This window comes from Rhododendron vialii, chromosome 8a (assembly GCF_030253575.1).
Source record: "Rhododendron vialii isolate Sample 1 chromosome 8a, ASM3025357v1".
Classification (NCBI taxonomy): Eukaryota; Viridiplantae; Streptophyta; class Magnoliopsida; order Ericales; family Ericaceae; genus Rhododendron; species Rhododendron vialii.
In genome coordinates, this window is record NC_080564.1 from 33,828,611 (window position 1) to 33,854,527 (window position 25,917).

The 25,917-nt window shown below is 38.3% G+C and overlaps 2 protein-coding genes and 1 long non-coding RNA gene across 6 annotated transcripts; all 3 read right to left on the reverse strand.

Annotated features, from left to right (window-relative positions):
• Positions 1-2,491: 2,491 nt before the first annotated feature.
• LOC131299288 (uncharacterized) lies at positions 2,492-3,925 on the reverse strand. The gene is made up of 2 exons (XR_009190676.1): positions 3,623-3,925; positions 2,492-3,234 (listed from the first exon to the last, which is right to left on the reverse strand). It is a non-coding gene; the product is annotated as an uncharacterized LOC131299288 (long non-coding RNA).
• A 4,758-nt stretch (positions 3,926-8,683) lies between these two features.
• On the reverse strand, positions 8,684-11,311 carry LOC131299255 (transcription factor bHLH87). 3 transcript variants are annotated; one of them, XM_058324896.1, is made up of 3 exons: positions 10,794-11,311; positions 10,388-10,583; positions 8,684-9,978 (listed from the first exon to the last, which is right to left on the reverse strand). In XM_058324896.1, exon 3 carries the CDS (start codon positions 9,943-9,945, stop codon positions 8,920-8,922), a length of 1,026 nt encoding a protein of 341 aa, XP_058180879.1. In that variant the 5' UTR covers positions 9,946-9,978; positions 10,388-10,583; positions 10,794-11,311; the 3' UTR covers positions 8,684-8,919. The 3 variants fall into 3 exon arrangements, with proteins under 3 accessions (XP_058180879.1, XP_058180878.1, XP_058180877.1); XM_058324895.1 differs by having other exon boundaries at positions 10,388-10,594; XM_058324894.1 differs by having other exon boundaries at positions 10,388-11,311.
• A 6,574-nt stretch (positions 11,312-17,885) lies between these two features.
• On the reverse strand, positions 17,886-25,095 carry LOC131299256 (uncharacterized). 2 transcript variants are annotated; one of them, XM_058324898.1, is made up of 11 exons: positions 24,912-25,095; positions 24,724-24,794; positions 23,031-23,206; positions 22,370-22,501; positions 22,231-22,281; positions 21,636-21,732; positions 20,849-20,895; positions 18,939-19,155; positions 18,636-18,765; positions 18,501-18,543; positions 17,886-18,151 (listed from the first exon to the last, which is right to left on the reverse strand). In XM_058324898.1, exons 2-11 carry the CDS (start codon positions 24,776-24,778, stop codon positions 18,077-18,079), a joined length of 1,023 nt encoding a protein of 340 aa, XP_058180881.1. In that variant the 5' UTR covers positions 24,779-24,794; positions 24,912-25,095; the 3' UTR covers positions 17,886-18,076. The 2 variants fall into 2 exon arrangements, with proteins under 2 accessions (XP_058180881.1, XP_058180882.1); XM_058324899.1 differs by having other exon boundaries at positions 24,724-24,791; positions 24,908-25,001.
• Positions 25,096-25,917: the final 822 nt, after the last annotated feature.

The window sequence follows — 25,917 nt, forward strand, 5'->3', positions numbered from 1 at the left end:
ATCGAGACTCTGAAATAGAGACTCCAAAACTGTGCAACACAGTGGCGCTGAATCGTCAATTATTTTCCCCTTTGATGTGCTGCCTGCCATATTTGGCTTCAACGCAATCCAAAAACCCTTTTAACGCCTCGAACCACATCCCATCCCCACCCCATGACACCACTATTGTTCCTATAAGTTTACGTCGCCCGAATCCAACCCCCGACCCAACCCACGATGATAACGTGACGGGTGCGACCCATGTCAGCTACAACACCATTAAAAATAATAATAATAACGCACTGGAAAAAATAAAACCCTCCTCTCCGCATGCTAACCTCTCTCTGCGCGTCCTACCACCACCACCACAACCAACCCCCATGCCGACGCCCACCGCCACGCCATCAATGATGGTCAGACACTACCGTCTCCATTTTCGCCAGACCAAACACACCAAGACGCCACCCAACGCCAACCCCTTCTGGCTTGTCCTACCCGACCGGCAACCACCGATGCCGCCACCAACAATTGCCGACATCGCCCCTTGTCTCACCAACGATTGCCGACAATGCGTTGTGTGGGACAAGTCTTGGGGTCCCACAATCATGATTAGAGAGTCGCTCAATTAGTTTGTATACATATTTGTATACCTCTAGTTGCTTGCTAGGGAAGAACTCTTGTAATCCTATTATCATTTATAGTAGAAGATTTGGTAGCGATTACGCTCCCCTGTACCTCTAACGTAGGATTAACAATGTAAATGTGGACGCTTAAGAGGATCAACTATGCTGGTCATCCCGACCCATCTTTTTCCCTCAGTAAAAATAAAGGAATAAATAATGAGATAAAAATGGGTGGAGGAACATTTTTTTCCCTCGGTAAAAATAAAGTAATAAATAATGAGATAATAATGGGTGGAGGAACATTTTTTCCGAAGGGCAACACTAATCCAATCGCATGTTTAATGGGTACGTGTTCGAGCTAGTTTTCGCACACCTCGATTAATTTTGGGGCCAATCCCACCGCCCATTTGCGAGAAGTCTCGATTAAATACAAAAGACCGTTTCATCACATAGTTTTATGAATTCCAAAGTAAAATCATATGAGCGGTCGAACATGACTTTATCGGCAATCTGCCAAACATGCAAAATACAGGTCCGAAGTTATAAGCTCATCCAGTCCAAAATCAGTTATCGATTTGGAACCCAACATTTGCTGCTGGGTATAGAGAGAAAAAATCATTCACTCAACTCTGATTTCATTAATCTTTAAACAAAATACATACTAGGAAAAAAAAAATTTATATCCCTTTGATTTTTACGTGAATTTCACTTCAGTTATTCTGTTTTCAATTTGGACAATAGTATCCTTGCAATAGTTCAATGTGACCCCTTAATTTGTACCTTTGTGTCTTTTGACGGAAAATAGCCACGTGCAGAACACGTGACTAGTTTATAAGGGTGTATTGGTCATTCCATTCCACCCATCCCCCATGAAATACCCAGCCTTGGCAAAATCCCCAAAAAAAAAAAACCAATTGAAAAATGATGTGAGTTGTCGGTTTCTGAAGCAATTTGGGAACGAAGAAACTTGGTTCCGATGTCAATGGCTGGCATTGATAGAGCAGAAGCTAGTGAACGAGCCGTTTGTGTTGATGCGGTGCAAGTCGAAACCGTTGAGAACGACGGCGGTAGAGACTTGTTTTTGGAAGAATAGGAAGCTCAAGCCACACTGCTGCGTCATGTTATTTTGCAGTACTCCGTAATTAATTTTATTGAGTTTTCAGAAATAGACATTTTAGAAAGTCAGTAAATGTTGTTCCTCACATTAAAATACATGTATTGCTTTTATGGCGTTCTTCAACTAAAAGCTCAAAAATTACAGAGAACTAAAGCAACTAAGAGTACTGGATTGTTCTTCACAAATAACATACCCAATTCCTATTTAAACCACAATCGTTTTTAACCATCTTCACTAGATTTGAATCCACAATTTGGTTTTGCTCAACTAACTTGATAATCTGTACATTTACTTGAGTCAAGAACAAGGATCGACTTTAAAAATGGAAAGAGAAATAGTTCTCCCACATTCATTGGGGTCTCAAAACAGGGGTGTTTTTTTGGTACATTAAACAGAGGTATAGGACTATTGGGGGGGGGGGGGGGGGGGGGGGGGGGGGGGGGGCGGGGGCAGAATCGGAAGAGAGAAAAGGAGAGCCGATTTTGGGGGAAGAGAGAATTCATACGCATTTGTAAAAGCTGGGGGTTTTCAAAGGGAAGGAGGTGGAAGAGAGAAAAGGAGAGCCGATTTTGGGGGAAGAGAGAATTCATACGCATTTGTAAAAGCTGGGGGTTTTCAAAGGGAAGGAGGTGGAAGAGTTGTCAAGTGTATCGCACATGACTATTTTCTGTCCAAAAATTGGACGGAAAGGTACGGAGGATTCACGTTGAAACTCAATTAAAATTGCAAAGATAATATTGTCCAAATTTAAAATAGGACTGAAGTGAAATTCGAGTAAAAATCGAAGGAATATAAAAGAAATTTTCCCCAAAAAATTTACATAATTTCACTCCTCTCAATCACACACACTTAACCCCAAATTCAATATATACACATACAACTTATACACAATCGTTCAACCCTAGCCACACAAATAAACCAACTCCCAACCCAAAAACCTAAATACCAGACAACTTGACTCTCCTCCAACCTTGGCTCCCATCTCCTTTGCTCTCATCTTCTCCTGTCTCTCCAATCAATCACACATAAGCCCCACAAACAATAATCAAGATTATCGCTCGACAAGCATTCTCTAACACAAATTCACAAACTACTCTTAATCTACCTTGCAGAAGGACCACCAATCGAACTTTCAACTATGACATAATTTGTATTGCTCGACGCAGAATTGTGCTCTTCATTCTCCTTTCGAGTCTTAACACGGGCTTTCTCCATCTCCAAACACTCTCTTAAATTTGCCACAACTTGTCTCATCACCATCCTTTGATTTAAATTGCGTTCCACACATGCCATTGCTATCCCCAAGGCCTTTCGAGTGGATTTGGTGTCAAAATCACTATTCAACCTCGAATCCATGATTTCAACTCTCTCTCTACCATAGGCACAATCCACTTGGCCAAAAGAGTGTTTTCAGGGAGTTTTAGTATTGCAGGTTTTCCTGTGATTAATTCCAATAGCACAACTCGAAAGCTATAAACGTAGCTTTTCTCATTCAGCTTATGAAATTCTAGATACCTACAACAAGCATGACATATAGTTATAACCTTCAGTTGCTAAAAACTTAAGAGATGATTATGGAAACTTTTATTCTCGGTTTCTCTCTAATCTTTAAATGGGATGCAAGTCAATGATATGTTACTTGTGTTAATTCAATACCATCCCTTGAGATGCTTCTTAAAATGTTCAAAGTATCCATAGAGAGTTGCAAATTGCAAAAAGCAGTCCATGCAATTTTGACTGTTCAAAAGTATTTTTAATGGTTTAGAATCCAGATTTGATAAGAGATTTTGACAAATTGTTGTATTTTTATCGGTCAAATTTTCAAAAAAAATTTAGATACCTACAACAAGCATGACACAAATTGTTGTATTTTTATCGGTCAGGTTTTCAAAAAAATTCGGACCATTGATTGCCGAGATGTGCGGCCGAGATGCAATTACTTCCCGAAGTCCGGGTTTGCAATTACTTCCTGCAGTCCGGGTTTGAACTGCTTGAAGTTGGGTCCTTTCTCATTTAGCATGAATCTCAAAGAGTAACACTAAACCTTTTTGACAAGAATAAAAGCAACATATCATCAACTTGCAACCCATTTAAACATATGCGAAACAAGATTTACTGACCAAAAAAAGAAACATTTAAGATTTAGTCTCACAAAGTCAACAGAAAGACTGGGATATTCTAATGGAAACAAGCAAGTATACGAGTATTGTATCGGGCCTATCGGTCCAATAGTGCCGCAAAATAATACGGATATCACCATGTTGAAAAAGCGGCATATGTGAACCGAATTGGAAAACACAAAAACTTACTCAAGGTCCAAACGTGGCTCTCATACCCAGCAAAAACTTTTTCACTATCGGAAATAATTTGATATTTCTCAACAACTTATTCACTATCGGAAACAACTAACAACTTTTCAACCACAAATAAAAATCTACAAATTTTGCACTACCGGAAACACCTTACTCTTTCGGTCTTTCCACAGCTACCAAACCCACGGCCACGGTCACAGTCACTACGAAGCCCGTCATCGTCCTCTCTCTCTCTTCTAGCTGTTCCGATCCACAACCAAGCACACCAATTCTGTTCCACAACTAGACTTTGTTTCTCGATACTAGACTTCCACTAACAATTTACTTGTAATTTCCAGAAAGCGGACTAATCAAAGCAAGGAACGAAAGCACGGTGAATTCTTCCCCAAAGATACCTTCAACGTGGGGTCCTGTATTAATAGCCTATTTGATGTGATATTTATTTCTGCTGTTGTTTATATTTCTCCAAAAAAAAGAGAGAGATAATCACTGTGTTCGGTTGGGCTTTTTGGGTTTTTATTTCATAATAAAGTTTTGGATCACATCCGTCGCTTCCGAATTGTTTTGCTATATGCACTTTAGCCAGCGATTTGAGTTTTTGATTAGAGATTGCGTTTTATTAAATTCTGAATTGATATGTATGATTTGGAAAAGGAAGGGGGAACTAATGCCCCGTGTTAGTGGGATTCTATGGATGGTGGTGCATGGTCATTCTTAGTTGGTGGAGCGATTTATCTGGTTAATTCCGTAACGAATGAGCATTCCGCTAGATAAAACCACATTAAGAGGGGAAAAGGACACCTTTTGCATCAGCAAGAATTATACCCGCAAAGTAAACCTTCTCCTGAGTGCAATTTGTTCACTCTTCTTAAAAGATGGTGAAAATGGTGTAGATTTCACCCCTGCTATACACTTTTTTGATAAGCATGACATCACTTTATGGCAAAATTCACACAATTTCAACCAATAAAAAAGAAGTAATGTTTACAAAACTCAACTCCCTTCTCCCAAGTGCGTAGGAGAGAGAAATAGTTTACTGCTAGTCCCATTAGAATAAGGAGTGCATGCTGCTCAATTTTCCGTCATCCCAAACCAAAAAAAACCCATGTATCGACCAACTATGGTCGGCTTAGGAATTTCATTAGCTGTCTTGGATAATTCTCCGCATAGGGAAAAACAGATCCATGATCTCCTGCATGAAAATTTCTTAATAAGGCTTTGTTTGGATAGTGTTTCCCAATTTTCCGACGCGTAGGCGTGAGCGGAAAATCAAATGGCATGTGCGGTGTGAGCGCTGGCTTGCCAGAACTTGTCGCATCCAATGTAAAGGACTGAAAGCGCCTTTAATCTGACTTCGTAACTAAGAGCGATTGCGTGTGACCCAAATTAAGGATGAGGCCACAATATGGTTCGTGTTTTTGTCTCAATGAAGTGGATTTAGAATTTCTCAACCGTGTGAGAAAAAGAAGAACAAACGTAAAAAGAACTTTATTATATCGAAATAATAAAATTGATGGGTACAAGTAAATATAAAAGGTGCGGAAAAGATAAAATCCAATTTACTTAATGAAGTAATGGATGGAATTTGACTGGAAAAGTAAAGATAAAACAAACTTGCTAGAAGTTTGAGTTGATAGAAGCGATGGGCTTTATGTGGTGTTGGAACTCTTTTTTCTTCTTCTATTTATAGGCCAAGAGCTTCCACGGTTTTTGCATGCACATGAGTTTCCCGCCTTCCTCTTGTGACTCGTGTCCCACATCTCGAACCCTCCTTGTTGGCAGTTTTTTGAAGTTCTAGAAAAAGAAAATTTCAAAAATCAACTCAATGGACTGACAATAGTAGGTGTGTAAATGTATATTAAAGTGTGTAAAAAATAAACAAAAATACATGTTTTCATTACCTTCTAGTATGCTTATTGTACAATAGCAAGACCACTGGAAAAAACCCACATGTTCTCTTTAATAATGGGAAGTTAATGGAGGCTACCAAAGTTAATGAGCCTCCTCCATTCCCTTTTTCCGTGGCATTTGACAGATAATCAAATGGCCATGTGATAAATACTTGCCAGCAAGTCACTCCCTCATTTTAGGGAAAATGACGGTTCAAGATGTGTTTTGATAATTAAATACTTCCTACATCCCAATTTGTTTGTCTAATTGTTGAAATACGTATTTTTCAAAAATATACTTATATCTTACATTTTATAATGTTTTTTTATGATTTTGAAGATTTTGTGTAATAAAACTAATTTTTTTTGAACGGGTAATAAAACTAATTGAGATATATCAAATAAGATCCCTGCATATTAAAAATATTACGAATTGAAAATTATAGTCAATTCTTTAAGAGGTTAAACGCTCTCCAAAAGTCAAAAGGAGGACAAACAAATCGGGACGGATGGAGTAATAAAGCCCAAATAAATTTAGACCCATTATCAAGTTAGATTGAAATTAACCGGGCCCAATTTAAACACAGCCTTGGCCCATTCACTTTAATCCAAACAATTCTATTTTCGTGGCCCAATTTAATTAAACCTCAATTAAATGGTTTTTCAGTGCTTATTCAGGACTGGGTGCCAAAAACAGGTGTAAACAAATAGTTAATTTTTGGAAGTAGTTATAGAGGGAAATGAAAAGGATGAAACTGACCAATCGGCATGGAGTATCTCTGTCTGGCACAAATTGTCTTCCTGGCACGAATTGTCTTCCTAGCATAAACTGTCTCAAATCAAAGAATGGATGTCTTATCGGCATGACGCGTCTTACGTAATATAATCCAAAATCGTTATATGAATGTGCATAAAACTTAGAAAATTATGCTCAAAATTTAATTTTAGATGGACTTGTTTTTTACGTTTAATACAGTGCAATAAACTATATAAAAGCTTCTACTATCCAAACAAATTAATCAACATTTATCCTATTTTTCCAATCCTTACAAGTTGCAAGAAAAAGCCAAATGAAAAACAAAAAACAAAAAACAAAAAATACAAACACCCGGCCAGATGTCAAAACTCATCATCTCCCCTCATGATCATCATCATCAAGACTCAACAAACCACTTATCCACCACTGGGGGTTATCGATCGATCGTTACCTTTATATTTTCGGAATTAGTCGATGTGCCCACAAGTCCGAACATCTGATTTGATGATAAAAAAATAAAATAAAAAGACTCAAGAAACCACTTATGCAACACTTCAAAATTCTATACACTTAATAAATGGGCTGGTCGATGCAAACCCATTTGCCAAACAAGAAGAATAAACACGTGCTTAGCACAATAAGGTTTGGAGGTGAAATTTTCAAGAGGCACGCTTTGGATTGAATCAAGGAGACAAAGACCACTGACTAGATCAGCTCACAGTGATCAAGAGAATGTCTCTTGCATTGGTTTTGCTATAACAACATTACATTTGAATAAGCCTTTATAAAAGGATCTCCAAAGGTAAGTGAGCTTTTCGTACAAACACTGGCATTAAAGTATTCTCTTTTTTAAAATCGGATGTTCAGACCAATTTACACGTATTTTAATTAATTCTAGGACCATGACGTCAATGACCAGGCAAACTGACCTTAAGATTTGGAATGTTTGGTTTCCGTAGGACTTGAACATGCGACATCATGAATAACAATCACTTATTAGTTTTCTCATACTACTCACTTGGCCAAACCGCTTAAGGTTTGGCATTAAAGTATTGTTAAAAAGTTTTAATGACTTTCTAGCCCCTGAGCTTAATCATAGGTGTTATAATTAGCAGCACCAATCTATAAAGAAAAAGGTTTGACAAGGGTGGCTGATCTCCATCCTGACTTTGCTATTTCCAGTACTCATACACCATGCTGCTTTGTCATGAAGTCATGACCTCAAAAGTGACATTGGAGGTAGCAAAAGCAGGAGTGGAAATGTGAGTATTCTTTTGGGGTGTTCTTGATGGTGGGTGTCATCATGGTAGTTATAATTGAGGGAGATGTAATCAAATGATAGAGGTTATGATTGTAAAGTATTTCTTAGGCTTAAAAAAAGGTTTGGCTGCTAATTCTTGGTGATGAAATGATGGTGGTTATTATTATGGGACTGGTGGGTTTTCGAGGGGCGTAGTTATTGAAGGGTCTTGTGGCACTACTGTGTGGTTTCTCAGCATCGTCCGCACCACATGTTTATTGTTGGGTCCTGACTGTTCCATGGATTTTGTTACACGATGTTACTACTTGCGACTATTCTAAAAACAGACTTACTTACTGATGCGATGTCGAATACCATAAAAGATTTTATTGAAACCCTTTCTAATGCCATTTGATTTTAGGAAAGATGGTGAAAAGCGGTTCGACAAGTGGTATTAAAACCAGGAAATCATAGGTTCAAGTCGCGGGAGTACCATCGTAAGGGAGGCATTGTTGAGCCCGGAGTGCCCCATAAATTTGGTTATACAATACTACTCCCTTACGACCGCTCTAAAAATAGACTTGCGGGTGCAATATCGAATGTCATAAAAAACTTAATTGAAGCCCTCCCTAACACCAATTAGTTTTAGGAGAGATAGCGGAAAAATAATCCGACATTAATTTATGTTGATTCCATACACAGAGTCCTCAACCTAACATGAATTTGTGACCGTGATGTTAAATATTGTGACAGACACTGCTCCAAGAACCTCTAAGGGTTTTGAAGATCTTGATAATGCATTTACCATTTCCCACCTCTTACAATACCGAAAATAACCAGAAAAATTCTCAAAAATGAATCCGTTGTTGCATCGTACGAACTTTGAATCTACTTTCGCATACATCTCAAGCATTTTCCTGGGTAAAATGTGAAATTTTCCTAGTACAAAGAAGCTTTTTTTCTCTATCCAACCTTTTCAATGCTTGAGATCACGGACTGAGGTTAGGAGTAGTTTGGAGCAGTGGAAAAAGAGTTAATTTGCATGGGAAATGACTGGTTGAATGGTACTAGTGAAGACAAAGGAAGAAGGGTATTTGGAGTTGAACAATTCACCAAGTCAAGTTTTTGGCCTAGAGTCTCTAGTGCCTTGACTTGAGACCTCAAGAACTTAAGATAGTTTGCAGCCTCATCAAGCATTGATGCAGTGTCCATCTTGCTTCCTCCTGGCACCAGCCTCTGCAAAACCCTAATTCTCTCACTTATCCTCTCTCTCCTCTGCCTTGCAGCCACCGTTTGTGGATCACTTGAAACCTTCACATTCTTCCTCTTAGGCTTCTCAACTATTTCCGCACCCAAATTCACCGGTCTGAAAACCGCCGCCCTGTATATCATCTCCTTCATTTGTGCAATGGCCTCTGAATCCGGTTCTCCTGCCGAAGAATTCGGCTGTTGAAAACTGATATTGGATGAGTTTGGAAACTTTTCTAATCTGGGTTTTTTGGGTTTTGGTTGATTAGTCTCTGAAATGAGCTGGAAACCTCCTCCTGTCGTCGAAGAATCTGATTGGAATAGATCAAACTGAGAGGTATTTTCATTCCTTCTCTTGTTAGGATTAGGCTTATCCAATGTTGTTATATCTTCGCCTATGAGAGTATCTTTGTAATTTCCCTTGTCATTTTCGTTGCTACCGGACTCCCCTGATGAAAGAGCTCTTGTGGAACCACAAAAGTCTGGCCACAAATTTTTACACTCTGACAAACTTAAGGGATTTTCACCGTCTTCGACGCGGGTTATCTGCTGCTCCATTTGGCTTACAATGACAGAATTTGAATTGACATGAGGCTTTTGGAGATGATGATGAATTGGAGTGAAGATCTCCTCTGTTGAAAAGTCAAATTTGCCCCCACCATGGGTGCAGTAATTTGAGCTAGAAGACATGAAGATCTCTTCAAGTTCATGCTGTTGATGGCTCCACAAGGGTGGTGTGTTTGCAAGTACTGTCGAGCTATCCCAGCCCAAACTGTCCATTAATGGTTGCTGGAGTTTTGGAAAATGAATCACCTGTAGAATTCAAGTAGAAACTAGATAAAATCATTAAAGGGTTCTTCTCTATCCATTGCAAATTGCTATTTTCGGAGTCAGTTTTGCAGAACAAGTTCCAGAAAATTGTTTTCCAAGACACTGGAGACTCATCGGTTTCGACAACTTGAAAATACTTGTAAAGGAAAAAAAAAAAAAGAACTTCGAAGGTGGTTACTTTCGAAACGCGAAAAACTCATCGCTTTCATGTTTTATACATTTTTTTTTTTTTATCTTCATAAACTTGAAAACATCAATCTAATGCTTTGTTGGGTTATGTCCTAAATAATTTGACAATGAAATTTCAAAAACAGTAACCAAAAAAAAAAAAAACAGAGGCCATGAAAAAACTATACAATATTAAGGAAGAGCTGAATTTTTCTACACATACCTTAGCCAAATATCCAGCTGACACCCAAGGAGGAAAACCGCGAAAAGGAGCCAATCAGAGTGGAAGAATTATGAGTCTTGGACTTTTTATTTTGCAGCTAACAGGATAAAAGTTGGATCAAACCTCAGCTTTTACATCACCTTCTGTGCTATACAATCTGGTGCCAGCTCTTATAACAAACTTCTTTAATTAATTCCTTCATCTCACCTCCAAAAACAGCCATTGCAAACGTCAGTTTTGGCAACTAAGACTTGTCCAACTTACCAAAAAAAAAAAAAAAAACTAAAACTTGTCCAATATTCTAACACAATCAAACAACCCCCAAACCCATTGCGAAACTGCTTCAAGAACTACTCACACAATCAAAAGACAGCAAAAGCCAAGAACAATAGAAAAGAAAAGAAACCTTTTTTTCACACAATGGAGAGGACCAAATCTTGATTCTTGGTATTGTACATGTTGGTTGGATGATAAATTGGAACACATATAGAAAGGAAGAACAAATGGTACTCTGTTAGGTCATAATAAAATGCCAGGAAAAAAGTGGCTTGATAAAATATAATAATGGGTTTTTGGACAAAAGATAACAGTCTGGTGGGGCTGTGAGAGTATGTTTCTGCAGATGGGGAGCATGAGAGATTTCCAAGAAGCATTTTTTCAATCTAAATAAACCAACTATTTTGTCATTTGATTGGTTTTTATATGCATATTTTCGTACTTTTTTTTAATGGATTTTTATTGGGTGGGGAAAGCTCTGACTTCCACTTTTGGGGTTGCTCATGCCCTTCCATGCGCTCTGTAAAGTTTCAGGGGAATTGCAGTAAGAGTGAGAATCTTTACCAGTATCAATATTCAATCCCCCCTTTTTCCAAAAAGAGTTCCGTTAATCATAGTTTTAATCATAACCATTATCTGTTTTCATGTTTTCCACTCTCTACCCTTTGGTCTTTGCTTGTACAATTTTTCTTTTTTAGATAATTCAAGTGTTAAGATCAACTTACGCGTCCTTCAACTAAGATTTTTTTTCCTTTTGTACTAGATACAGTGTTGGTTCAACGGTGTTATGGTATGATCAGTTGTTCCTTTTTTGGTATAAGCAAGTTACCGTCTCTTCTACCACCGTAACGCGGAAAGTGGGTTTTACTAAACCTACCTCCCCGTTTTGATCTTCACCTTATAAAAGGCCGTCGAAGTCCCCGCCACCTTGCATATCTCTCAATCTAGCAACGACATCTGAAATGATTTTCACACTGTTGATCATCCCGCTTTGATCTTCACACTGTTGCCCTTCGGATTTTGTTCACAACCCACCTAGCTAGCTAACAAATGTTGTAGATAGTCGCTACTTCTTTAAAATTGGGTCCATGACATTGCTTTATAGCATATTGAGAGTTTGACTCGAAATGATTTTCCTTCAAGTTTGGATTTGACAGTGAAAAGACAAATTAACAACTAGTAGTAGACTAGTAGTGGAAGGAGAGGTTGGAATTTAAAAGGTGTTGGCAGGAGGCAAAGCAGAGAGGGCAGAAGAGAGGGAGCACGATCAAGTTGCTCCTAGCTAGGACTTTTGTCTTTTCACACCCTAGTCTTCTAAGTATTATTGTTCTTTGGACAAATTAGTCGAATAATTTTTTTTTTTCTGTGATAAAGCGTGTCTAAGCCAGCCTACGTACATCGTAATTAATTCTCTCTTCGATCTGGTCAAAGGCATTCATCCACGCGAGGACTAAGGAGTTTACTACAAAACATTTCTCGAATCCTGATCTATTGTATGGAGAGGAAACTAACCAACCAACGGAACTAACTTTCGGGACTAGTTGAATAATCAAGATCGATGTCGTAGGAATAATCCGGAATCGGAGTAGTTGTTGAGAGAGAGAGGGGCATATGTATCTGGCTTCAGAGTCCTGTTCACATGTGTGGCCCATGATTACAGCTAAGTTGAATGGGTTCCCATAGCGTTTGATTTCTTTTGTCAATCTTTAAAAAGCACCTGTTACAGTGTTATCTCTAGTACTCTCATGCATGTTTTTCCTCACCTTCTTTATGCCTAGTAAAAACAATGGATAGGCCGGTAAGGCTAGCTCCAGGTACATGTCTACATGAGAGAGAGAGGGAAAAATTTTCAGTGCCAAGCGGGTACCACGTGGTGCTCGCTCGCTCATCCGAGCCGTCCATCACGTGCTTGAATGACTCAAATTTGGAGAGAGAAAAAGAGGAGAGAGAAAGATTTTATACTATAAGAAAGATAGCCATCATAATGGAACAAACACGAAAGAAAACAAAACGAAGAGTTTGGAAAGTACTGAGGCTAGGGTTGATGAGCCTTCTTTTATAATGAAGGATTGAAATAACCATCCTTTATGCAAACTATGGACATCCTAGGACCAATAAGGCCCGGCTCCGCTAAGGGAATATTTTGAATTAAAGGTGATAATATTGTGAGAGAATGATTTATCTCGTAAAGTAAAAAATAAAAACCTTAGCAAAACGGAGCCTCAGTGAACATAAAATTGAATTTGGTTTGCCTGGTGTTCTTAATGTTCATTCTCTCCATTGTCTTAGGTTCAAAATCTAGTCAAATTTTTGTGTGGGGCTATTCTTTTATATAGTCTAGCTTTGTCTCGGATATAATTGGGTCTTGCTAGTAGATAGTGAAATTAATGTATGAGACATCAATTGAGGTGCGCATAAATTAACTCGAACATTATATGTTACTACTAAAACGATATGATCCTAGTGGGTAGAAATTTAAGTCCGTTTATCGGATGAGGGACTTGAATTTTGGCTTGAAAAAACAATTTTTTTCTAGACCTCGGAAGATATATATTGGCAATTTTCCGTTACGTACGTGAATGTTAGTGGCGAACCAATTTCAATTGAGCTCCCCAATATAAGAATTCAGCTCCTCCACCATCCGCGAACCAATCGCCGAAAAGTGCTTTTAGTTGGTCCAGATGGTTGATAGATTCTTATCAATAAGTATCATTTCATAAATTTGAATTATTGATTGTCGAAATGAACGAGTGGGGCTAATTTCTTCCCGTAGCCGAGATGTCCCTGTAGAACGGTGTAGAGCGACTCATCCCGGCAATAGAGGGCTTAAATCTTAATCGAGCAATGAACGATTCAGATTAATTATATGTGCTCAGATTCAATCCGAACTGTCTTTACCGAGATGAAAGGCTAGAGCAGCCTCTCTGTACCCACTCGACAAGAAACTTCTGGACAGCATCCCCGGGTATGCCGTAGCCCGGGTCCTATAAAGAAGTAGCAATTGCCGACCTTGATTAATTGGACCCTACCCAAGAGGGCTTCATCCTTTGAGCGGTCCACAACAGAAGTGGTCCATATCTCTCTCTCTCTCTCTCTCTCTCACAGATGAAACAAGGATGTCAAAATCTAAATTAATGCACTTTCTGTTCTTTTATACGAATTTTATTTCCTGCTAAACAGGGACCTCAGATGTTGGTTTTTTTAATCACGTCAAGTTGTAATTAAGAGAATTATATTTTTGTCCACAGTGAGAGAGGTGAAAGCGAAACAACTAGAATATTAACACTTTTTTTTTTCTTTTCTTTTTGACAAGGAATATTAACACATTTTAATCTTGTGAAAATCATCAACAACTAAATTAACCTGAATTGATGGCGACTTCAAAAATAGGCGCCACACAAGAAAGAAACACACTAACAAATTAAAGATTCTCATTTAATAAAGACAATAATCAATAACTTTCAGGGTTAAAAATTATAATTATAATCTCGATTTTACTTGGAGCTAGCCAGCTAATCCAGGTGGTGAGAACTCGGACTTCTCTTGAGGAGGTCTTGAGTTCGAAAGCAAGGTTCTCTCACCTCTCTTATTGCGGCAGTTGTGGACTCACGATCCATTGGGGCTGCTGGTGATTTCCGGTTTTTTTTTTTTTGGACGTATAATATTACTGTAGGTCTTAACGGGCGTAAAAAGAAGGGGGAAAAAATTCTCAACTGAAAATGCAGGTATGTATGTGTAAATAGCTAGCATGATTGCTCTCTATGAGTAACGTCACATGATACTTCTGAGTACTTTACAATTACGCATTCCTGTGGGATCTGTCACTAAGTATATGAATTCCATAGAAACGTGTGGTTGTAAAGCAATCTGGAGTACTACGTGAAATTGAAAACACATCTCATCCATTGATTGCGCGAATGAACCGGTGAAATTGCGCTCCGCCGTGAATAAGTTTCTCTCGTGGTAGTCCCGCATAGTGTTTGGATTAAAAAGTCAAGTGACTTATTTTTTTGTCCTTATTCAATTTTTTTTTGCATTTTTTTTGTTTTGTGTTAAACTTTTGTGACTGATTGATTTATTTCGACGAGAGAAATTGAAAAAGTAAAAAAATTTGATCGAAACTTATAATTTTTTTTGAATAAAGACAAAAATAAGTCAATAAGACAAAAAAAATTGACTTATTCTTGTCTTTTTGAAAAAAATTGAGTTTCGATCATAATTTTTTTTACTTTTCCAATTTTTCTCAACGAAACGAATCACTAAATCACAAAAGTTTGATGCAAAACTATCAAATACGAAAAAATTTGAATAAAGACAAAAATTACTGTTTGGTTTGGAAATACCTTAGTTATTTTAAAATTTAATATATATATATATATATATATATATATATATGTATGTAATTGGGCTAATGGGCGGGTCGGGTTCAATTTTAAATAAATGGGTTAGGTCGGGTATGGGTGATTGACCTCATAACTAATGAGTTCTAAATGGGTCAATGACCCATTAGAGACCCAACTCACTTACATCTTATCCAATTTAACCTAAATCCGTCCATTTGACACCCCTACACGTGACGGTACTCTCAGACTATTAATTGAATATTAATTGCTGTTTTTATCAGCTGGATAGATAGTAGCCTGGATGGATCTGATCAGTGTTGCTTTCTAGTAGAACTAGAAATTGTTTTAGGAAGTGAGTGAGTTATAATGGCTAGAGACAACATAGGAATCACACGTGAACTCAATGCTTCCTATTCAGACGTGGCTGCCTGTCATTGGAGGGATACCCACCTCGCACATGCCAAATCAACAACCAGTTGCCTGCTGGCCCTGGGGAACTTGTGGAATCTTTTGCAGATCGTTCTACCTCAGTATATCTACACATCTCTCTCTCTCTCTCTCTCTCTCTTATTTAACATTATCCACTAGAACAATGTTGTGGTCGTTGGGTTGTTCGGCTTAATAAGCCAAGTATTTATTTTTTTATTTTTATTTAATTTTTTTTCGCATATATTAGTTTTTCGTTAATTTTTTGTGAATTATTGTTTCGTCGTGACAAGAGAAATCTAAAAAGTAAAAAAATTAGGATCGAAACCTAAATTTTTTGAATATAGACAAAAATAAGCCAATTTTTTCATCTTTATTAAAATAAATAAATTTTGATCGTAATTTTTTATTATTTAGATTTCTCTCGTCATGACAAAGCAATAATCTCCAAAAAAATGACAAAAAACTAAAAAATATGAAAAAAAATTGAATAAAGACAAAAAAATAAGCCACTGACTTATTAAGCCAAACAAACTCTTCGTATCATGTTTTTTATTTCACGATGTTGCACTTGAATATAGTACTGCTAAATGTTACTCCATACATAAAGGTGGTATCCGAATCAACTTACACGTAATTTAACTAATTTTGAGTTTCTGAAGTTTTTATTTTTTATTTTTATAGGCATTGAGTTTCTAAAGTTAATAATCGGAAAAACCTCCAACGGCAGCCAAAGGCTTTTTTTAACTGGTGGTGAGGGTTTGCACTAAAAGAACTTGGAAAAATAAGCGTTTTACTTGCTTTCATGCTCCAACTCGACAGGTCCGTATTTTTTCATTCTTTATTTTGACTTTAATTGTGGAAAACCAGGACCAAATCTCTACATTTGATCATAGACAATAGTCGCTCCAAAGCGGTACGTAGGATATTGGTAACGTTTGAATTTGAAGATGAAATTTCGAAAGCAATAGTCCTCTAATATATCAAATCTGGTGGCTCATTCTCAGCTTACTTGAGTAGGCTTTGCGTGGGGTTGCCTTCGTTAACAAGCTGTATGCGTTTTGAAAATGGTTACAGCCCATTTGCTGACGGATTTGCTGACGGGATATATATATATATAGGTGGTAGATATGAAATCCCTCGATAAGACACCCAAAAAATTATACTGTATCTGGTATTTGCCACCTAAAATAGACAGATGATTAACAACCCCCAGATTGTATATCCGTGGAGGCTGAAGACAATAACACCACCTACCCATACCCTTATTAATTATTATATATGCCTTTATACCCGACTTGTTAATTACTTCATCCGTCCCAAATTCTTTTTTCATAAATTAAAAGAACTCATTGATATTTACTTTCTTGAAAAACTTTTGAATTTTTTTTTTTTTTTTTTTTTGCAAATGTTGTATTATTTTTAAAGCACCGTTTTGCGAATCGAACAAACATTTTGGAACGTAGAGGGTATGAAAATGCCTAGTGCAGCGGGTGGTAACATCATCTTGGATCACGGAGAATGAACTATTAGAGTTGAAACAGAAGATCAAGTTTCTGGATAGATGGGGATATTACAAGACAAGTACTACTCCCTCCGTCCCAAAATGTTAGCCTTTTTAGAATAGCGCGTCATTTTCAATTATCTATATCTTTCAATATGAATGTTAAAAAATATGCGATATGAATCTTATTTAATAGATTTAATTAGTTCTATCATACGAAGTTTTCAAAATCACATAAATTTAATATATTGAAATATATAAGTAATCTAAAAAGGCATGCAATTCCAAAAGGTCTAACGTTTTGGGAAGGAGGGAGTAGTTGGGAACTCAATGTCGGCATTTAGTCAAAAGATACAAAGAATCAAAGGTCCCCACCGATGGGGGATTTTCACAGCGATGGCTACTTTCTGGACCTGAAATTTGGTCCAAAACTGATTGGTAATGCAAAATAGTGGACCCCCATTCAATCCCAATCCAATAACAATGAGCCAAAAAATCCACCCATTTGTCGGACAGCGGAGATGGGGAGTTTTAGCCAGTGGTGGCGAGGTTTCCGGGCACGCACGAACTGCAGATTTGTCGGGTTCAATGGCCTTCTCTCTCTACCATCAACCATCACAGTGAGACCCATTGTGGGCTGTATGTGGAGGCCAGTTATCACCAATCAAGATGAACAGTCACTTTCCAACATTCTCTAGAACTGGGGCTACTCCGAGAGCAGTAATTGCAAACCCGAATGAGTTGTCAATAATTCCCGAGTACCATTTGGCATTATACAGAGTGCTACCGGCAAATCATGTAGCGACAAATTTAGTGGGTAGGACATGATGACACACTTTTGTTAGTACGAGTGAAACAAAGTGTGACCCGCATTGGGTGTAGCGGGTTCTCAATGTTTGGGAGCACCCGTGGAGATGCACACTTGTATTATTGACCGATAATGCGGAGATTCAGTTCAACACGAATGGAAAGGTTTCCATTGACTCTGTTTAACACCTTTTTACAGCAGGATGAGATTAAGAGGACCCTCAAGTTTGTCCAAAGAAGCACGCACATGTTTGTAGTATAAAGCAAAGGGAAAAAACAGAAGTCATACTCTTGGATCTGTCATCAAGTATTCAGCTAAAAAGGGTCAGATACTCAGTATCCTAGCATTCTCCCTCTCAGAATAGCTTCTGCTTTCCTCACCTGCCTCACAGGTCCAACAATGAAGACCTATGTGAAAATAAAAGGGTCGGTATCAGTATGACTATATACAGAAGCAGCATTTTTTTTTTTTTTGATCATGAGAAGCAGCATTTGGTATTGGCATTTCACAAAACATCCTCAAACGGACAAATGTGTTTTATTCATTCCACTAAAGTATTGAAAAACTATCCAAGAGTGCAAACATTGTACACATGGGGTGAATATCCGTTAAGATGAGTGAGATGAAGGTGAAGGGAAAGAGATGTCAGACAGTCAGCGAGATTCCACGAGCATACAAGCGATGAATCAGCAAATCCATTAGAATCCGCTTTTATGGGGGGCATATAAAAGATGAGTGCCACGTCCATAAACTAACCTTATCAGGCGGTCCCTTTGCTCCTCCAATTAGAATCTCAGCACTGCAGAATGCATTTCAAGTCATGAGTCTCATGACCCGGAGAGAGAGAGAGAGAGAGAGAGAAAGAGAGAGAGAGAGAGAGAGAGAGATTACCCGCAAGATTCTTTGATTGACAAGATAGAAGCTCCTTTCTTACCAATGATACATCCCATTTTTCCAGGAGGGACATCAAGCACTGACAGGATCTCCTGTTCCGGTGCATTCCCTTCTACAGCAAGGTTATCTAGCAGGAAAGATAAAATCTAAGCATATGACTAGACTAATATTGCTCCAACTTATCGAGAAATTCATCAACAAATTTGTGGCTCACAACCAAACTACATACAAAATGTTTATGTGTGCGTGTGCATTAGTATCTTTTTGCATTGCATTGTTGTTGAGAAGAGATTAGAACACCTGGAATTCTGGGAATGGATGGCCAATCAGCATATTCATTTTCAGTGATGCAGAAACATTGACAATAAAGTGCACCTCGAACAGCCAGTTGCCACAAGGATCTTTCATTCAGTTTCTCCATCATCCTGTGGTATATATAAGGGAGAAAGCGGACATCATCTGCTGCAGCCCGGACCATCAGTTCAGAAAAGGGTCTGTATGTCCAAAACTTTGGATCCTGGAAAGAGGTACAAGCAAGAACTAAGCGCTAGCTGCAAGGAAAGAAAATACACTCCCCAACAAGGAATATTTTTGTCGAATGGAAGCAGCACAGGAGTGTGAACTCATCTTTAGTAACAAAACCAGAGAAAATTAAGGACCGGAAGAAAATCATGTCTGACAAAATTATGGCTTATTAGGGCGTTTAACTCGTCAATGTTACACATCGCTTTATCACCTTGTATCTGGTATAAGGAAAGGAAAAAAGAACAAGCAGGAGAGAGAGAGAGAGAGAGAGAGAGAGAGATATTTCGGCATTTCTGTCAATTGGCAGAAGACTCCCACATACTGGGAGGGTATGACTTCAAGAGAAGGACTCAATCCAAGGACCGACCACTTGAGATTTCGGTGGGAGATGAAAGATTACAGTCATGTAGGGAGTCAGCTTACACTAAGCACAGGAGCACATTTCCTTAGGTGACAATGGTTCCCCAAGAGAAGAACGGCACATGTTGCAAAATATAGAAGTATATACTCTTCATTTTTGTAATTACTTTTCTTAACATAGCATGATGAGGAAGAAGGGCTCTTGGAAAAGATCAAGGAAATCCATGCATTGTGTGACCGAACCAGGAGAGCCATGTGTAAACATAGAGAACCCCATAGATGCTAGGAGCCTAGGCCTATAAATCTACAGTGACTACCACTGGAACACTCATAGCAAGTAAACTACTTTTGAAGCCTACAAAAGCAGGTCCGGGATATTGTGAACACATCGAATGAAGATGACCATCATGAATGGAAGATATCAAGAGCATAAAGATTTTAGACATTCAAGGCTTCACAAGAATATCCTAACACTGAAAAAATAAAGAGCATCACATTTGTTTTAATTGTGAATCCTAAGGTTGAGTAGACTTTTTGAATTCCCAGACAAAACTGAGGTTAATCAATCCCAGGAACAAAGCTATAAAGATGACAGTCAAACAACCACTTCAAAGACACAAGAGAGATATCACGATGGTTTCTCCGTCTAGCAAACCTACTGTAAGGAAGGAACTATCACATACATGATTCATAGCAGGCTAGAATCAGCACAAGTTAACGATATAAAGACATTCTAGACTCAGTAACACAGTTAGTGTGGCCACCTGATGAGGTTAGTTCTGAACCTACAGAGTGACATGGATCCTATTAGAGCTTGTCCCGCATTGAATAGTATATGAGCCTAGACGGCCTCCCAACTCAGCCATTGGTTTTGAGTTGGATAATTTAACATGGTATCAAAGCTAGGCTTTCAGAGGCTTTTGGACAAGACTCTCTTAATTGATCACCCAGTTGTTTGTGCCATAAGCGCACCTTGTTTCAGTGTTCATTATGATACCTATGTTATGGATCCTTTATTTATCTCTCCACGCGTGGGTCACACGTGCGGGTGATTGTTAGAGCTTGTCCCACATTGGTTACTTATAGCCTCCAAAAACTAGGATATGAGCCTGGGCAGCCTCTTTTCACTCATAGACAATTTGTTTTGAGTTGGATGCTTTAACAGATCTCACTAAACCCTGGGGAGGGAGAACTGGATATCAACATTTGAGATTCGCACTTGGGACTTCTTAGAGAAGTCCTAGTTAAAGCATTCATTCCAAGACGCATAACTGGAACACAATAACACCAGTACTCCTAAACTAGAAACATATACAGCCACTCACCTCTCTTAGAAGGGTGCGGACCTCTTTCTTCTCAACATATGATATACCTGCAACATTCATGAACTAAGAGTTAAAATGAGAGAAAGCATAAAACAAGTATTCTAGATATGCTAATTTTATCTTGTTTCAGCGGCTACTTCCTCAACCCAGTACATTAAGGTACAGTCACACACAACTAATAGAACTATCAAAGGAAATTTAAATGATCTCATGACTCATTCTCGGTATTTCAATGGAAACTAGACTAAGTCACTTCTGATCCCTATTCCCTGCGAGACTCTAAAGTATGAGCATGACAAGAGCGTGATTTGGTTGGATTTTTCTACGAAGATATTCAATCCAAACCAATCGGATGTAGGTGTAATCTGTTTAGAGGCCTCTAGACTAAGGGCCTATTTGTTGCAGCTTGCACGAAATTCGATAATCTGCAAGCGGAAGCCAAAAGCATCACTTCCCTTGTTTCTGGATAATCAGCTTTCTTCCACTTTATGCAATTTTTAGCACATAAGCTATAAGCAGAAGAGTTACCGAACAAACTGAACAATCAGGCTACCAAGAACACAACCTAACCTTCCACCACTATAAGCCCTAAAGTAACAGAACTAAACAAAAACCAGTACCAAAACACCAGAGAACACAGAAGCATCCCCACAGAAACACAACACCCCCATACACGAGCATAACCCAGGCTAAAACAAAGAATTATTGCCTAAACATTCAGTGTTGAAGATGATAATAACCATTCATGTGGGAAAAATCCCAAATGACTGCAGCAAAGATGTCGTACCACAATAGCGCGGATCTGCAACGAGGCTTACAAAAGAAATGTAGTCATCTGGCGACCGTTTCCGCCCCTGCTGTTCCTCTATAAGATAATATGCTACCTGTGCAAATGTACAAGTAGATATCAGCAATGACTTTTGATAGAAGGTCCCTCTCGAGTAAAATATCATTTGTCACTCCAAGAGGGGCAATTTAGAATAAGGAAAGCACACATGCAACCAGTTCAGATTGAGGTCCATGCAGGGGCAGCTGCACCATGGGTTTAGTGGGAATCCCCTGAACTCTTACGACAAAATACATTTGCAAATTGTGGGCACTGGTCCAAATTTAATACACCAATACCGCGAGGAAAACAGATAATAGGTTCCCCACGGTTCCACTCATTTTAGTGCCATGATACCTGGATGATACCAAGTAGTCCAACACAATGGCAGGAGGTTCAGCCAGTAAGCCTGGTATGGGTTTAATGATGGTAGGCTAAAAGCCTAAAACAGTGGAAGTAATCATATTACAAAGTGTACATGGGATACATTGCAGGGGGAAAAAAACAGAACACAAACATTTAAAAGTTTTTTAGAAAAATGAACCTGGAAACTTACTTGGGTATCAACAACATTGTGCAACTTGATTCCGAATTGAAAATACAAAGCCTACAACAAGAATAATATACGGGAGCAGTCACAACGTGTTAAAAATGAAATTCATTATGTGATCATATGCTCAAATTGATTTTAAGACCTCACTGTCTCGTTTGCAGTCGTGGATAACTTTTGTGATGTAGCTAGACTCAAGAGCAGGTTTACAGGCTTTCATTAACATTTCCCCGCCTTGAATAGCATCAACCAAGTATATAGCGTCTGGAAAAGCAAGCTGCCATAAATAAAGGGTGTAAACCTATGAAATTATAGTCATGACTTATGATTACTTAAGGTGCTAGCTGAATCATAAGAATATGCAGACCCAAGATTATAATATTTCAAGATTTCCCGCTCAAATTGCCGGTCCGCTTTCCTGTCCAATGGACAGTACAGGCAGGTATGTTATCATTATCACTATCTAATATCCACCCTCCTACCTCATCCAACGTTCTAACCAAGGTTGAGGTAAGTCAAGAGAACCAGAACTCTCTTTGGAAGTTGAAAATCCCTCAGAGATTAAGAGGGTCCTTTATAAACATGTATTCAGTAGGACCGTATGGCGCGTACGCAATACACAGACTTTGTGTTACCAGTTATTGCATAACTCTGAAATTGAGATTTGATGAAGGCACTGAGAATTTGCTCTTAAAGTATATCAATGAACTGAAAGTAAATCAAAACTCTTCATGTTATACAAACAGATAGTAGTCCACATATAAACTAGAAGTCAGTTCTAAAAGGTACAATAGAAGACATGACACCTGCATAATGCAAAGGCATCCATATCGACAGAGGTCTTCACCCTCGCAATCAAATCCAAGTACCAGTTGCCTTTCAGGAGAGGGATAGAGAAACTCGGTTGGAAGTTGAGACGCATGGGTGACTATATGAATTGGTACCAGTGATAGAACCGCTTCATCATCTCGGTGCTTTCCACCTGCAGAACACATATGACAAGTAAAGAGATAAAACTACCGCAGCAGCTTAAACAGAAAATTTCAAAAACAAAGAGCTAGCAAAATTACAAATCTTCAACAACAAAACTTTATGGCCCAACTGGGGGAACTAATATTTAATTGTCTTCAACAGCAATAATCCGCACATGCTATAATACAGCGATCTCATTACATATTCTATTTCATGCATGGGTTAGTTTTCTTTACAGTATACACACTAGAGTAAGAAGCAAAACAGGACGAATCATACCCTCATCTGACATCTCTATAAGTGTGCCAGTAAAAGTGTGGGCAGGAAAAAGGCCAAGGCCAAAACTAAAATAACAGAACTTTGCCCTTTGTCTTTCCCCCTTCCGAACGTGCATTGACTACCACAAATATTTCAGGGGCAGCCTAGGGATGGTCAGTTTTCTTACTCCACCATAATCTTCAATTACTCATTAGGTGCAATCACTATAACTTCACAAGAACAACAAAATAAAAAAATCTAAAGGATTTATTCCATCCTTGAAATGAAATTCAATACTGAAAATGGCACTCAAGGGCAAGAGATTGAGGATAAAAATAAGCAAACAAAGGATACCACTTACTAGTTACTCCTCTTTTTCATTTTCAATTCCCATAAATTTTGGTCAGAAGATCGAGCAGAGCAAACCATTAGTGAACGAAGGTCCGGAACATAACACTTCCTCATTATTCTAAGAATCCATAAAAGATACTTATCAAAGGCAATGGACATATTATTTAACAAACACACAAAGGAATGAAGTTCTGCAACAAAGAGTACCATAATTATCATTCTCCAATTAAGCTTTAAGGAAGACTAGAGCAAATTGATGAAACAAAAAAACAAAAAACTAATTCTGCTCCCCTTTCACAGAAGAGGAGGGCAAGAAGCAAGAACTGCCACATGCACATTCCCCTTTAAAAGCATGCAATTGAGAAACCAAAGCTGATCGCAAAGTGAACTGCAAATGGCATTATCATCATGAAAAGAGAAGAAACTATTAGGCTTGTGAGGCCTGATTTGATTTGGGTCGCGCTTTGTTGACTATTCGGGATTCGACCTAGACAGGGGTATTACGGAAATTGGTGTAAACCCTAGGTTATAAATACAGTCTATACAGATGTCACTAGTACTCTCTTCATTCGATATACAATGGAAACTAGAGTGAGCCGTGGATCAACTACACAGCTGGGAAACCACGTACAAATCCATGTGCCTTGTGTTCTGGTTTTTTGTTCTTAATTATCGATTATTCTCCACAAGTTCGCTTGTTGATTGCAACCCCCCTCCCAAAAAAAATATCTGCGGACAAACCAATATTCGGAAGCAGTTAAACCCCGAAACCACAAAACCCAAAATGAGAACACACAAAATTAAAGAAACCCCCAATTTCGGATACAAGTGATCATGCAAACTGCAAAAACGAGTAATTCACAAACAATCCCACATAGCAAATCAAACCGAAGGACAAAGACAGAAAAAGACGTTTACCCGATTCCGAAGGGAGAGGAATGTACGTCTGATGAGGAGTATTGACGGACGCCATGCGATCAAACCAACTCCTACAATTCAGATCAGTTAATTTATCTGAGAATTAGGCTTTCTTCTTTCCTTTTATAATCAAAAAACAAATGTAGAAAAATATATATTAATTCCATCTTCCAAGTTTCAGAACTTACAGCGAGTTGATGTTCCTATCAGGCCATTCCCCTCGTTTTTCTGTGCTTTTACCGCGTTTTCTTTCTCTCTTGCGCAATGAACAGAGCCTTTTGGGTCTTGGCTATATATACTGAGAAGATTTGTTTTGCGGGTTAAGCTCGGCCCCGTATATTGATCCACCTGCTTCACCAATAGGGGAAAAACTGGCACGAGATGACGTAAGATTACGACGAAAATTTAAGAGAGAATAATCATTTCCGGAGGAGGTGGAAACCACAGGGAAACCCGCCTCCTATTGTGGCCCCATCGTGAGTTCATTGCGGTAATCTGAACCGTTCGTCTTGTAGAGCTCGCAGAATAGTGTATTCACGCAAAAAATCAACTTTATCGGACATTCATAGATATATTAAAATTAAATTTTGGTTTATAAAATGGATGGTCATGCACATTTTAAATTGACAGAATCCAGGTCATCCGTTTTATAAATCAAAATTATAATTTAATTTTTTGATATACTTATGAATGACCGATAAAGCTGATTTTTTTGCATGAACACATTATTTTGTGAGCTCTACCAGATGAACAGTTTACATTACCTCAATAAACACACAAAAGAGCCCACAAATGACGGTGGCGAAAAGAGCCCACAAATGACGGAGGCGGAAAACATCTGGACGTAAGTCACTCTCAAAAAATTAAAGGTGTAAGACTGTCTTTAAATTTAATTTAATTCAAAGGCATTCCATATGTGAAACAAAATTTAAAATTTTCCGATGCACCAAAAAGAAACAAATTCGAATAGGTTTTTTAACTCATTCATTTTCTTAGCACGTCTTAATCTATGCAATCAAGCTACTTGAGCTCAATTCACCATTGACTCGATTAAAGTGTAACTTGCGATTAACAAAGACTCAAATACATTTTCCAGACTCGTTAAATTTTTATGCTGAGCTTGAACAACCAACTACGCTTTTAGCTGAGCTAGCTTATTACGTCCTAGGCAATTCAAATGCTTTCCTGGAAAGA